The following is a 15,978-nucleotide window of genomic DNA, read 5'->3' on the forward strand; positions in this document are numbered from 1 at the left end:
TCCCATATTCCAAGCCTGCAGTGATTCCATCAAGCTTGTGATTCTACTAACTTGGTGAATGTTTTTGCAGTTTGTCCCGGTTGTATTTTGGATGTTTTTCCTGGTAGAAACTGAATGGTGAATAATGTCCTGTCATTTTGGAGTCACTTCACTTGTATTGTCAGTAAGAATAGAAGATGTTTCTGAACACTTCTACATTCATGTGGATGCTACTATGATGATGAATAATCAGGAATGAATCAAGAATAATGATGAATGAGAAAGTTACAGAGGCACAAAGATCAGACCTCCTCTGTTATTGGTAATGGTGAGAGGTTAGCATGTTTTGTTGTAGCCTCTGTTACTGGTAATGGTGAGAGGTTAGCATCTTTTGTTGTATCCTCTGTTATTGGTAATGGTGAGAGGTTAGCATGTTTTGTTGTAGCCTCTGTTATTGGTAATGGTGAGAGGTTAGCATGTTTTGTTGTATCCTCTGTTATTGGTAATGGTGAGAGGTTAGCATGTTTTGTTGTAGCCTCTGTTATTGGTAATGGTGAGAGGTTAGCATGTTTTGTTGTAGCCTCTGTTATTGGTAATGGTGAGAGGTTAGCATGTTTTGTTGTAGCCTCTGTTTGGTAATGGTGAGAGGTTAGCATGTTTTGTTGTAGCTCTGTTATTGGTAATGGTGAGAGGTTAGCATGTTTTGTTGTAGCCTCTGTTATTGGTAATGGTGAGAGGTTAGCATGTTTTGTTGTGAGAGGTTAGCTCTTTGTTATTGGTAATGGTGAGAGGTTAGTATGTTTTGTTGTTATTGGTAATGGTGAGGGTTAGCATGTGTTGTTGTAGCCTCTGTTATTGGTAATGGTGAGAGGTTAGCATGTTTTTGTTGTAGCCTCTGTTATTGGTAATGGTGAGAGGTTAGCATGTTTTGTTGTAGCCTCTGTTATTGGTAATGGTGAGAGGTTAGCATGTTTTGTTGTAGCCTCTGTTATTGGTAATGGTGAGAGGTTAGCATGTTTTGTTGTAGCCTCTGTTATTGGTAATGGTAATGGTGAGCATGTTTTGTTGTAGCCTCTGTTATTGTTTAGCATGTTTTGTTGTAGCCTCTGTTATTGTAATGGTAATGGTGAGAGGTTAGCATGTTTTGTTGTAGCCTCTGTTATTGGTAATGGTGAGAGGTTAGCATGTTTTGTTGTAGCCTCTGTTATTGTAATGGTAATGGTGAGAGGTAGCATGTTTTGTTGTAGCCTCTGTTATTGGTAATGGTTAGAGGTTAGCATGTTTTGTTGTTGCCTCTGTTATTGGTAATGGTTAGAGGTTAGCATGTTTTGTTGTTGCCTCTGATATTGGTAATGGTGAGAGGTTAGCATGTTTTGTTGTTGCCTTTGTAACTTTCACACTCATTATTATTCATGATTCAGTCATGATTTGTATTAATCATTTCATCATCAGGATTAGTTTAGTAGTGCTTAGAAACATGTTATCTACTCACTTAGACAGAAAAATACTCTCGTCATCATTCACAATTGTTTTAATGAACAAAAATAACCCAAAACACAACCAAAACAAACTGTAAATGCAACAAACGAGTTTGTCACGACTTCCGACGAGATCGGTCCCTCTCCCTGTTCGGGCGGCGTGCTACGTCACCGGCTCTCTAGCCATCTCAGATCCACTTTCATTTCCCATTTGATTTGTCTTTGTTTTACACAGCTGGTTTCATTTCCCCAAATTACATGGTCATTTTTTAACCCTCTTTCTTCCCTTTGTTTTTGTGCGTGATTGTTTTCTGTCTGTTCGGTCTGTCATTGTGGGCTCGGTATTACGACATGTTAGTAGAATATTTGAGTAAAGTTACTAGTATTACTCATCTCTGCTGTCCTGACTCCTCTGCACCAGCCTCACCCAGACCATTACAGGGACACATCTCTGCTGTCCTGACTCCTCTGCACCAGCCTCACCCAGACCATTACAGAGACACATCTCTGCTGTCCTGACTCCTCTGCACCAGCCTCACCCAGACCATTACAGAGACACATCTCTGCTGTCCTGACTCCTCTGCACCAGCCTCACCCAGACCATTACAGAGACACATCTCTGCTGTCCTGACTCTTCTGCACCAGCCTCACCCAGACCATTACAGAGACACATCTCTGCTGTCCTGACTCCTCTGCACCAGCCTCACCCAGACCATTACAGGGACACATCTCTGCTGTCCTGACTCCTCTGCACCAGCCTCACCCAGACCATTACAGGGACACATCTCTGCTGTCCTGACTCCTCTGCACCAGCCTCACCCAGACCATTACAGAGACACATCTCTGCTGTCCTGACTCCTCTGCACCAGCCTCACCCAGACCATTACAGAGACACATCTCTGCTGTCCTGACTCCTCTGCACCAGCCTCACCCAGACCATTACAGAGTTTGAGTCACAAGCTTGATGAAGTCATTGCGTTCAAGGAATATCGGACCAAACACTCAACTTTTGACTATTTTAATACACTGAAAGTTAATTGGTCAGAATACTTATGACTTCTTCAAATGGGGGACTAGATACATAAAGTGCTATATTTTTCTAAATGGTGAAACAGATATGTATTAAAATATCCTCAAATAAAAGGTGACATTATATACTGTCACCTCATATGAAACATTTGATCTGATATCCAAAATGTTGGAGTATAGAGACACATTTAAAATGTTAGCTTCACTGTCTAAATAGATATGGTGTGGACTGTATACTCAATACAATCTAAATCTGATACCTCACTGTCTAAATAGATATGGTGTGGACTGTATACTCAATACAATCTAAATCTGATACCTCACTGTCTAAATAGATATGGTGTGGACTGTTCACTCAATAAAATCTAAATCTGATTCCTCACTGTCTGTCTTCTGACTGATACTGCTTTTTCAACTGGTCTGGTCAGTCTTCTATAATATTTGTTAATATGCATCTTTCTATCTACAAGCAATACTTGGATAATGTGTCATTTATAATAATGAAACATCCATTGATGAATAGAATGGCAGGTTTCAGGACACTGATATATCTGAACATTAAAAATATATATACTGTCCCTATTTTCACCACCAAAGAATATCAGTGTGATTTTAATATGATTTGACTCTTTGTCAGGCTGTCAGGCTGTCTAGTCACAGAGGAAGGCTGTGCTTCTCTGGTCTCAGCTCTGAGGTCAAACCCAACACATTATTTATGAATGGGTAACCGTGTAAGCAGCGAAAGCTGAGTGTAACATTTGAATACAACCTGTCTGTCATTGTATTTCTTCTGTGTTTCAGACTCAGTGGCTGTAAACTCAGAAACACATCCTGTAAAGTGTTGGCCTCAGTTATCAGTTCAAACCCCTCACACCTGAGAGAGCTGGACCTGAGTAACAACGACCTGAAGGATTCAGGAGTGGAGCTGCTCTCTGCTGGACTGGGGAATCCCCACTGTAAACTGGAGACTCTGAGGTCAGTATTCCTGTAGTTGGTCAACAAGTGATAACTGTTCACCAGATCCACATGTGTTTACCAGACACACATCGTCCACACCATATGTGTTTGGACAGTGAAGCTTACAGTTTTAAATGTGGTGCTCTGCTCCAGCATTTTGGATTTGAGATATAATGTTTCATATTAGGTGACAATTTTAGAATGTCACCTTTTTGAGGGAATTCATACATATTTTACCGTTTAGATATGAATAGTGAATAATGATGAATAACAAAGTTATAGAGGCACAAATATCAGTATAAATGCTAAACTCCTCTGTTATTGGTAATGGTGAGAGGTTAGTATGTTTTGTTGTAGTCTCTGTTATTGGTAATGGTGAGAGGTTAGTATGTTTTGTTGTAGGCTCTGTTATTGGTAATGGTTAGAGGTTAGCATGTTTTGTTGTAGCCTCTGTTATTGGTAATGGTGAGAGGTTAGCATGTTTTGTTGTAGGCTCTGTTATTGTTAATGGTGAGAGGTTAGTATGTTTTGTTGTAGCCTCTGTTATTGGTAATGGTTAGAGGTTAGCATGTTTTGTTGTAACCTCTGTATACTCACTGTCTGTCTTCTGACTGATACTGCTTTTTAAACTGGTCTGGTCAGTCTACTATAATATTTGTTAATATGCATCTTTCTATCTACAAGCAATACTTGGATAATGTGTCATTTATAATAATGAAACATCCATTGATGAATAGAATGGCAGGTTTCAGGACACTGATATATCTGAACATTAAAAATATATATACTGTCCCTATTTTCACCACCAAAGAATATCAGTGTGATTTTAATATGATTTGACTCTTTGCAGGCTGTCAGGCTGTCTAGTCACAGAGGAAGGCTGTACTTCTCTGGTCTCAGCTCTGAGGTCAAACCCAACACATTATTTATGAATGGGTAACCGTGTAAGCAGCGAAAGCTGAGTGTAACATTTTAATACAAACTGTCTGTCATTGTATTTCTTCTGTATTTCAGACTCGCTGGCTGTAAACTCACAGACACATCCTGTAAAGTGTTGGCCTCAGTTCTCAGTTCAAACCCCTCACACCTGAGAGAGCTGGATCTGAGTAACAACGACCTGAAGGATTCAGGAGTGGAGCTGCTCTCTGCTGGACTGGGGAATCCCCACTGTAAACTGGAGACTCTGAGGTCAGTATTCCTGTAGTTGGTCAACAAGTGATAACTGTTCACCAGATCCACCTGTGTTTACCAGACACACATAGTCCACACCATATGTGTTTGGACAGTGAAGCTCACAGTTTTAAATGTGGCGCTATTTTTCAGCATTTTGGATTTGAGATATTATGTTTCATATTAGGAGACAGTACAGAATGTCACCTTTTATTTGAGGTTAAAGGTGAGAGGTTAGTATGTTTTGTTGTAGCCTCTAACTCCCTCACTCATTATTATTTATGATTCATTCATGATCTTTCTCAATCATGGCAGTCACAGGCTTGATGTAGTCATTGTGTTCAAAGAATATGGGACCAAATACTAAACTTTTGACTATTTTAATAAACTATAAGTGAATTGGACAGAATATTTATGACTTCATCAAATAGGGGGACTAGATACATAAAGTGTTTTTATTTTTCTAAACAGTGAATCAGATATGTATTAAAATATCCTCAAATAAAAGGTGACATTATATACTGTCACCTCAAATTAAACATTTGATCTCAAACCTGAAATGTATTAAACTACCCTCAAATAAAAGGTGATACCCTCAAAGAATAGCAGTGTGGTTTAAGGCACAAGGCGAGACCCAGATGGCACGGGAGGCAGATGGTTAGAGTCTTTGATAATTATTAATGCACTAAAAGGGGGAGGCAAGAGAATGGTCGTGGACAGGCCAAAGGTCAAAACCAGATCAGAGTCCAGGAGGCACAAAGTGGCAGACAGAGGTCAGAGGTCAGGACAGACAGACTGGACAGGACAGGCAGACTGGTCAGGCAGACTAGAGGTCAGGACAGGCAGACTGGTCAGGCAGGCTAGAGGTCAGGACAGACAGAATGGTCAGGCAGACTAGAGGTCAGGACAGACAGAATGGTCAGGCAGACTAGAGGTCAGGCAGAATAGGTCAGGACAGGAAGAATGGTCAGGCAGACTAGAGGTCAGGACAGGCAGAATGGTCAGGCAGACTAGAGGTCAGGCAGAATAGGTCAGGACAGGAAGAATGGTCAGGCAGACTAGAGGTCAGGACAGGCAGAATGGTCAGGCAGACTAGAGGTCAGGCAGAATAGGTCAGGACAGGCAGAATGGTCAGGCAGGCTAGAGGTCAGGCAGACTAGAGGTCAGGCATGCGGGTACAGAGTCCAGAAAACAGGCAAGGGACAAAAACCGGCAGGAACAAATAGAAGCAGGAGTAGAGAAAAACACTGGTTGACTTGATAAACATACAAGACAAACTGATACAGAGAAACAGGAAACAAAGGGATAAATACACCAGGGATATATACACCAGGGACATATACACCAGGGATATATATACACCAGGGATATATACACCAGGGATATATACACCAGGGATATATACACCAGGGAAACACAGGGATATATACACCAGGGACATATACACCAGGGATATATATACACCAGGGATATATACACCAGGGATATATACACCAGGGATATATACACCAGGGAAACACAGGGATATATACACCAGGGATATATACACCAGGGATATATACACCAGGGATATATACACCAGGTATATACACCAGGGAAACACAGGGATATATACACCAGGGAAACACAGGGATATATACACCAGGGATATATACACCAGGGATATATACACCAGGGATATATACACCAGGGAAACACAGGGATATATACACCAGGGATATATACACCAGGGATATATACACCAGGGATATATACACCAGGGAAACACAGGGATATATACACCAGGGATATATACACCAGGGATATATACACCAGGGATATACACACCAGGGATATATACACCAGGTATATACACCAGGGAAACACAGGGATATATACACCAGGGAAACACAGGGATATATACACCAGGGATATATACACCAGGGAAACACAGGGATATATACACCAGGGATATATACACCAGGGAAACACAGGGATATATACACCAGGGATATATACACCAGGGAAACACAGGGATATATACACCAGGGATATATACACCAGGGAAACACAGGGATATATACACCAGGGATATATACACCAGGGAAACACTGGGATATATACACCAGGGATATATACACCAGGGAAACACAGGGATATAAAAACCAGGGATATATACACCAGGGATATATACACCAGGGAAACACAGGGATATATACACCAGGGATATATACACCAGGGATATATACACCAGGGAAACACAGGGATATATACACCAGGGAAACACAGGGATATATACACCAGGGATATATACACCAGGGATATATACACCAGGGATATATACACCAGGGATATATACACCAGGGAAACACAGGGATATATACACCAGGGAAACACATGGATATATACACCAGGGATATATACACCAGGGATATATACACCAGGGATATGTACACCAGGGATATATACACCAGGGATATATACACCAGGGAAACACAGGGATATATACACCAGGGATATATACACCGGGATATATACACCAGAGATATATACACCAGGGATATATACACCAGGGATATATACACCAGGGATATATACACCAGGGAAACACAGGGATATATACACCAGGGATATATACACCAGGGATATATACACCAGGTATATACACCAGGGAAACACAGGGATATATACACCAGGGAAACACAGGGATATATACACCAGGGATATATACACCAGGGATATATACACCAGGGAAACACAGGGATATATACACCAGGGATATATACACCAGGGATATATACACCAGGGATAAATACACCAGGGATATATACACCAGGGATATATACACCAGGGATATATACACCAGGGAAACACAGGGATATATACACCAGGGATATATACACCAGGGAAACACAGGGATATATACACCAGGGATATATACACCAGGGATATATACACCAGGGAAACACAGGGATATATACACCAGGGATATATACACCAGGGAAACACAGGGATATAAAAACCAGGGATATATACACCAGGGATAAATACACCAGGGAAACACAGGGATATATACACCAGGGATATATACACCAGGGATATATACACCAGGGATATATACACCAGGGAAACACAGGGATATATACACCAGGGATATATACACCAGGGAAACACAGGGATATATACACCAGGGAAACACAGGGATATATACACCAGGGAAACACAGGGATATATACACCAGGGAAACACAGGGATATATACACCAGGGATATATACACCAGGGAAACACAGGGATATATACACCAGGGAAACACAGGGATATATACACCAGGGATATATACACCAGGGATATATACACCAGGGATATATACACCAGGGAAACACAGGGATATATACACCAGGGATATATACACCAGGGATATATACACCACGGATATATACACCAGGGAAAGACAGGGATATATACACCAGGGATATATACACCAGGGATATATACACCAGGGATATATACACCAGGGATATATACACCAGGTATATACACCAGGGAAACACAGGGATATATACACCAGGGAAACACAGGGATATATACACCAGGGATATATACACCAGGGAAACACAGGGATATATACACCAGGGATATATACACCAGGGAAACACAGGGATATATACACCAGGGATATATACACCAGGGAAACACAGGGATATATACACCAGGGATATATACACCAGGGAAACACAGGGATATATACACCAGGGATATATACACCAGGGAAACTCTGGGATATATACACCAGGGATATATACACCAGGGAAACACAGGGATATAAAAACCAGGGATATATACACCAGGGATATATACACCAGGGAAACACAGGGATATATACACCAGGGATATATACACCAGGGATATATACACCAGGGAAACACAGGTATATATACACCAGGGAAACACAGGGATATATACACCAGGGATATATACACCAGGGATATATACACCAGGGATATATACACCAGGGATATATACACCAGGGAAACACAGGGATATATACACCAGGGAAACACATGGATATATACACCAGGGATATATACACCAGGGATATATACACCAGGGATATGTACACCAGGGATATATACACCAGGGATATATACACCAGGGAAACACAGGGATATATACACCAGGGATATATACACCGGGATATATACACCAGAGATATATACACCAGGGATATATACACCAGGGATATATACACCAGGGATATATACACCAGGGAAACACAGGGATATATACACCAGGGATATATACACCAGGGATATATACACCAGGTATATACACCAGGGAAACACAGGGATATATACACCAGGGAAACACAGGGATATATACACCAGGGATATATACACCAGGGAAACACAGGGATATATACACCAGGGATATATACACCAGGGATATATACACCAGGGATAAATACACCAGGGATATATACACCAGGGATATATACACCAGGGATATATACACCAGGGAAACACAGGGATATATACACCAGGGATATATACACCAGGGAAACACAGGGATATATACACCAGGGATATATACACCAGGGAAACACAGGGATATATACACCAGGGATATATACACCAGGGAAACACAGGGATATAAAAACCAGGGATATATACACCAGGGATAAATACACCAGGGAAACACAGGGATATATACACCAGGGATATATACACCAGGGATATATACACCAGGGATATATACACCAGGGAAACACAGGGATATATACACCAGGGATATATACACCAGGGAAACACAGGGATATATACACCAGGGAAACACAGGGATATATACACCAGGGAAACACAGGGATATATACACCAGGGAAACACAGGGATATATACACCAGGGATATATACACCAGGGAAACACAGGGATATATACACCAGGGAAACACAGGGATATATACACCAGGGATATATACACCAGGGATATATACACCAGGGATATATACACCAGGGAAACACAGGGATATATACACCAGGGAAACACAGGGATATATACACCAGGGATATATATACCAGGGATATATACACCAGGGATATATACACCAGGGATATGTACACCAGGGATATATACACCAGGGATATATACACCAGGGATATATACACCAGGGATATATACACCAGGGAAACACAGGGATATATACACCAGGGATATATACACCAGGGAAACACAGGGATATATACACCAGGGATATATACACCAGGGATATATACACCAGGGATATATACACCAGGGATATATACACCAGGGATATATACACCAGGGAAACACAGGGATATATACACCAGGGATATATACACCAGGGACACACAGGGATATATACACCAGGGATATATACACCAGGGATATATACACCAGGGAAACATAGGGATATATACACCAGGGAAACACAGGGATATATACACCAGGGAAACACAGGGATATATACACCAGGGAAACACAGGGATATATACACCAGGGAAACACAGGGATATATACACCAGGGATATATACACCAGGGAAACACAGGGATATATACACCAGGGAAACACAGGGATATATACACCAGGGATATATACACCAGGGATATATACACCAGGGATATATACACCAGGGAAACACAGGGATATATACACCAGGGAAACACAGGGATATATACACCAGGGATATATATACCAGGGATATATACACCAGGGATATATACACCAGGGATATGTACACCAGGGATATATACACCAGGGATATATACACCAGGGATATATACACCAGGGATATATACACCAGGGAAACACAGGGATATATACACCAGGGATATATACACCAGGGAAACACAGGGATATATACACCAGGGATATATACACCAGGGATATATACACCAGGGATATATACACCAGGGATATATACACCAGGGATATATACACCAGGGATAACACCAGGGATATATACACCACACAGGGATATATACACCAGGGATATATACACAGGGGGATATATACACCAGGGATATATACACCAGGGATATATACACCAGGGAAACATAGGGATATATACACCAGGGATATATACACCAGGGATATAAACACCAGGGAAACACAGGGATATATATACCAGGGATATATACACCAGGGATATATACACCAGGGATATAAACACCAGGGATATATACACCAGGGATATATACACCAGGGAAACACAGGGATATATACACCAGGGATATATACACCAGGGATATATACACCAGGGACACACAGGGATATATATACACCAGGGATATATACACCAGGGATATATACACCAGGGAAACACAGGGATATATATACACCAGGGATATATACACCAGGGATATATACACCAGGGATATATACACCAGGGATATATACACCAGGGATATATACACCAGGGAAACACAGGGATATATACACCAGGGATATAATAATGATAATGATGGTGTATATATCACTGGACAGGTGAAACAGATCAGGGTTTGACATGAAGATGGAGAAAAATATACTGCCACTATTTTCACCACCAAAGAATATCAGTGTGATTTTAATATGATTTGACTCTTTGCAGGCTGTCAGGCTGTCTAGTCACAGAGGAAGCCTGTGCTTCTCTGGTCTCAGCTCTGAGGTCAAACCCCTCACACCTGAGAGAGCTGGACCTGAGCTACAATCACCCAGGAGACTCAGGAGTCAGACTGCTCTCTGCTGGACTGGAGGATCCACACTGCAGACTGGAGAAACTCAAGTATGTAGAGGGTTTATGTCAATGTTCATATCAGACATGTTGGACTTATCAGGCTGGTTAAGACAAACATTCTCTTACCACCACTTGGACAAAGTTACATGTGTGTGTGTGTGTGTGTGTGTGTGTCCTGTGTGTCCTGTGTGTGTGTGTGTGTGTGTGTGTGTGTGTGTGTGTGTGTGTGTGTGTGTGCGTGTTCAGGTGTATCCCTCAATGACTGTCTGTTCTTCTGCTTACCGCTACAGTGTGGAACATGGTGGAGAGAACAGAATGAAACCTGGGCTTAGAAAATGTGAGTGTTGACAGCTGTGAAGAATATGACTAAGAATAAGTCTTAATTCAAGTTAAGTCAAAGACCACCATCATTACTGACTTGGTCATATTAAATATCAGCTGTAGTTCTACAGGAGCAGAAATCAGGGACACCAAAGTTTACAAAGAGTTGATATGACTGTGTGTGTGTGTGTGTGTGTGTGTGTGTGTGTGTGTGTGTGTGTGTGTGTGTGTGTGTGTGTGTGTGTGTGTGTGTGTGTGTGTGTGTGTGTGTTACGTAACAAATGTGTGTTTGTGTTCATGTTGTGTACGTGTGTGCGTATGCGTGTGCGCGTGTGTGTGTGTGTGTGTGTGTGTGTGTGTGTGTGTGTGTGTGTGTGTGTGTGTGTGCGTGATTAATGTGAATTAGTGTGTTTTATATTACCATACAGTATAACATATGATCATTCAACAAGTCTCAAGTTACCTTAACTTCTCCTTTTGACACCTAGAAACATCTACATTAAATGAATTAGTGAAAAGTGAGTTAACATTCTAATGTGAATGATGATGATTTCTAATATTGTGTCTGGTTTCATCCATCAGATGTCTGTGATCTCACACTGGACCCAAACACAGTAAACAGACACCTCTCTCTGTCTGAGGAGAACAGAAAGGTGACATGGAGGACAGAGGAGCAGCCGTATCCTGGTCACCCAGAGAGATTTGAGGACTGTAGACAGGTGCTGTGTAGAGAGGGTCTGACTGGGCGCTGTTACTGGGAGGTAGAGTGGAGTGGGGGGGCTGTTATTGGAGTGACATATAAAGGAATCAACAGGAGAGGAGGGGATAAGAACTGTTTGATTGGATACAATGACAAGTCCTGGAGTCTGTTCTGCTCTGACAACAATTACATTGCCTGGCACAATAATAAGCTCACTCTCATAGACGTCCCCTCCTCCATCTCCCACAGGGTAGGAGTGTATCTGGACTGGCCAGCCGGCACTCTGTCCTTCTATAGAGCCTCCTCTGACACACTGACCCACATGTTCACATTCACCTCCACATTCACTGAGCCCCTCTATCCAGGGTTTAGGGTTTATTCCTCAGTGTCCCTGAAATAGACACACACACGCACTGGACACACACGCACTGGACACACACGCACTGGACACACACTAGACACACACTAGACACACACTACACACACACACACACACTGGACACACACTAGACACACACACACTGGACACACACTAGACACACACACACACTGGACACACACTAGACACACACACACACTACACACACACAGACACACTAGACACACACACACTGGACACACACTAGACACACACACACTGGACACACACTAGACACACACACATTGGACACACACTAGACACACACCCACTCTGGACACACACTAGACACACACACTAGACACACACACACACTACACACACACACACTGGACACACACTAGACACACTCACACACTCCGGACACACACACACTCTGGACACACACACACAATGGATACACACACTGGACACACACACACTGAACACACACACACACACTGGACAAACACACATACACACTGGACACACACACACTGGGGTTTGGGGTTTATGGTGACTCCTCAGTGTCCCTGAAATAGACACACACACGCACTGGACACACACACACTGGACACACACGCACTGGACACACACGCACTGGACACACACTAGACATACACTAGACACACACTAGACACACACACACACACTGGACACACACTAGACACACACACACTGGACACACACTAGACACACACACACTGGACACACACTAGACACACACACACACTGGACACACACTAGACACACACACACACTACACACACACAGACACACTAGACACACACACACTGGACACACACTAGACACACACACATTGGACACACACTAGACACACACACATTGGACACACACTAGACACACACCCACTCTGGACACACACTAGACACACACACACTCTGGACACACACTAGACACACACACACACACACACTACACACACACACACTGGACACACACTAGACACACTCACACACTCTGGACACACACACACTCTGGACACACACACACGATGGATACACACACTGGACACACACACACTGAACACATACACACACACTGGACAAACACACATACACACTGGACACACACACACTGGACACACAAACACACACACACACTGAACACACACACACACACACACTGAACAAACACACAAACACTGGAGAAACGCACATACGCACGCGCACACACACACACTGGACAAACAAACACATACACACACACACACACACACTGGACTCACACACACTGGACAAACAAACACACACACACACACACACACACTTGACAAACTAACACACACAGACACAGGACACACACACTCACTGGACAAACACACACACACACACACACACTGGACAAACACACACACACACACACTGGACAAACACACACACACACTGGACAAAAACACACACACACACACTGGACAAAAACACACACACACACACACTGGCCACACACACACATACTGGAAAAAAACACACACACACACACACACACACACACACACACACACTGGACAAAAACACACACACTCGACAAACACACACACACACACACTGGACAAACAAACACACACACACACACACTGGACACACACATACTGGATACACACACACACTGGACACACACACACACACACACTGCACAAACACACACTGGACAAACAAACACACACACACACACATACACACACACTGGACAAACAAACACACACCTGCTGGACACACACACACTCACTGGACAAACACACTCACTGGAGACACACACACACACACGGACACACACACACACACACGGACACACTTGGACACACACACACACACACACGGACACACACACACACACGGACACACACGGACACACACGGGGACACACACACACGGACACACACACACGGACACACACACACACACGGACACACACACACACGGACACACACACACACGGACACACACGGACACACACACACACATACTCATACAGGACACACACACACAGGACACACATGTGCGTCTTCCTATAGTTGTGAGGACCTTGACCCAGGACCTCTAACAACAACACTGTTAAAATACCAATGTGATAATGATCATGTGATCATGTGTTTTCTTTTATGTTGAATAACAAGTTGTACAATTATACACAATTATATATGGACATACGCTCCATAGTTGTACAAGTATACAAGGATATATGTTGTACTTTTCATCATAATAAAACACACTTGAAACAAGAAAATGCCTGTTAACTGTGAAAACAGTTTGTTTATTGATTTTACGTTTCCTCTGTCAGGTTGATGTTAACCTGCGACTGGTTGAAACATGAAACAAATATGAAATGAAATACAAAACAATTAAATATGTGGAATAGAATTAAACAAATTGTAGAATTAGTACAACAGAGTGTTGTGATGCAGGGTCACTATAGCAACAGAGTGTTGTGATGCAGGGTCACTATAGCAACAGAGTTCTCTCTGCTCTCTCTTCTCTGCTCTCTCTTCTCTGCTCTCTCTTCTCTGCTCTCTTTCTGCTCGCTCTCTCTGCTCTCTATTTCTGCTCTCTCTGTTCTCTACTCTCTCTCTCCCTCTGCTCTCTCTGCTCTCTCTCCCTCTGCTCTCTCTCTGCTCTCTCTCCCTCTGCTCTCTCTGCTCTCTGCTCTGCTCTCTCTGTTCTCTGCTCTCTTTCTCCCTCTGCTCTCTCTCTTTTCTCTGCTCTCTCTGTTCTCTGCTCTCTCTCTGCTGCTCTCTCTTTTCTCTGCTCTCTCTCTGTTCTCTGCTCTCTCTCTGCTGCTCTCTTTTCTCTGCTCTCTGCTCTCTCTTTGCTCTCTGCTCTCTCTCTCTGCTCTCTCACTCTTTCTTTGCTTTCTCAGCCTCCTCTCTGCTCTCTCTGCTCCCTCTCTCTCAGACTCTCTGCTCTCTCTCTCCCACACACTCTGCCTTCTCTCTCCCACACACTCTGCTCTCTCTCTGCTCTCTCTCTCCCACACACTCTGCTCTCTCTCTGCTCTGATCTTAACAGTGGTGCAGTTTGGACAATCACCACTTGATGTCAGTGTTAAACCAGAAGTGATGAAAACAACATCACTGCAGAGAGAGAGAGAGAGAGTCTAATATACTGATATACAGAGAGTCTACAGTCTGCTCTCTCTGCTCTCTCTCTCTTTTCCCTGCTCTCTCTGTGTGCTCTGCTCTCTTCTCTCTCTCACACACACTTTCTGCTCTCTC

The 15,978-nt window shown here is 42.8% G+C and overlaps 1 protein-coding gene across 1 annotated transcript in view; it reads left to right on the top strand.

Moving 5' to 3' along the window:
* The window catches only part of LOC135528697 (NACHT, LRR and PYD domains-containing protein 12-like), a 35,267-nt gene extending 21,267 nt beyond the window's left edge, over window positions 1–14,000 (top strand). Inside the window, 5 exon segments of the mRNA XM_064957802.1 lie at window positions 3,288–3,461; window positions 4,458–4,631; window positions 11,203–11,376; window positions 11,619–11,665; window positions 12,232–14,000. Coding sequence (XP_064813874.1) covers window positions 3,288–3,461; window positions 4,458–4,631; window positions 11,203–11,376; window positions 11,619–11,665; window positions 12,232–12,749 — 1,087 coding nt within the window. The 3' untranslated portion in view covers window positions 12,750–14,000.
* Window positions 14,001–15,978: the final 1,978 nt, after the last annotated feature.

This window comes from Oncorhynchus masou, unplaced genomic scaffold, assembly GCF_036934945.1.
Source record: "Oncorhynchus masou masou isolate Uvic2021 unplaced genomic scaffold, UVic_Omas_1.1 unplaced_scaffold_1021, whole genome shotgun sequence".
Taxonomy (NCBI): Eukaryota; Metazoa; Chordata; class Actinopteri; order Salmoniformes; family Salmonidae; genus Oncorhynchus; species Oncorhynchus masou.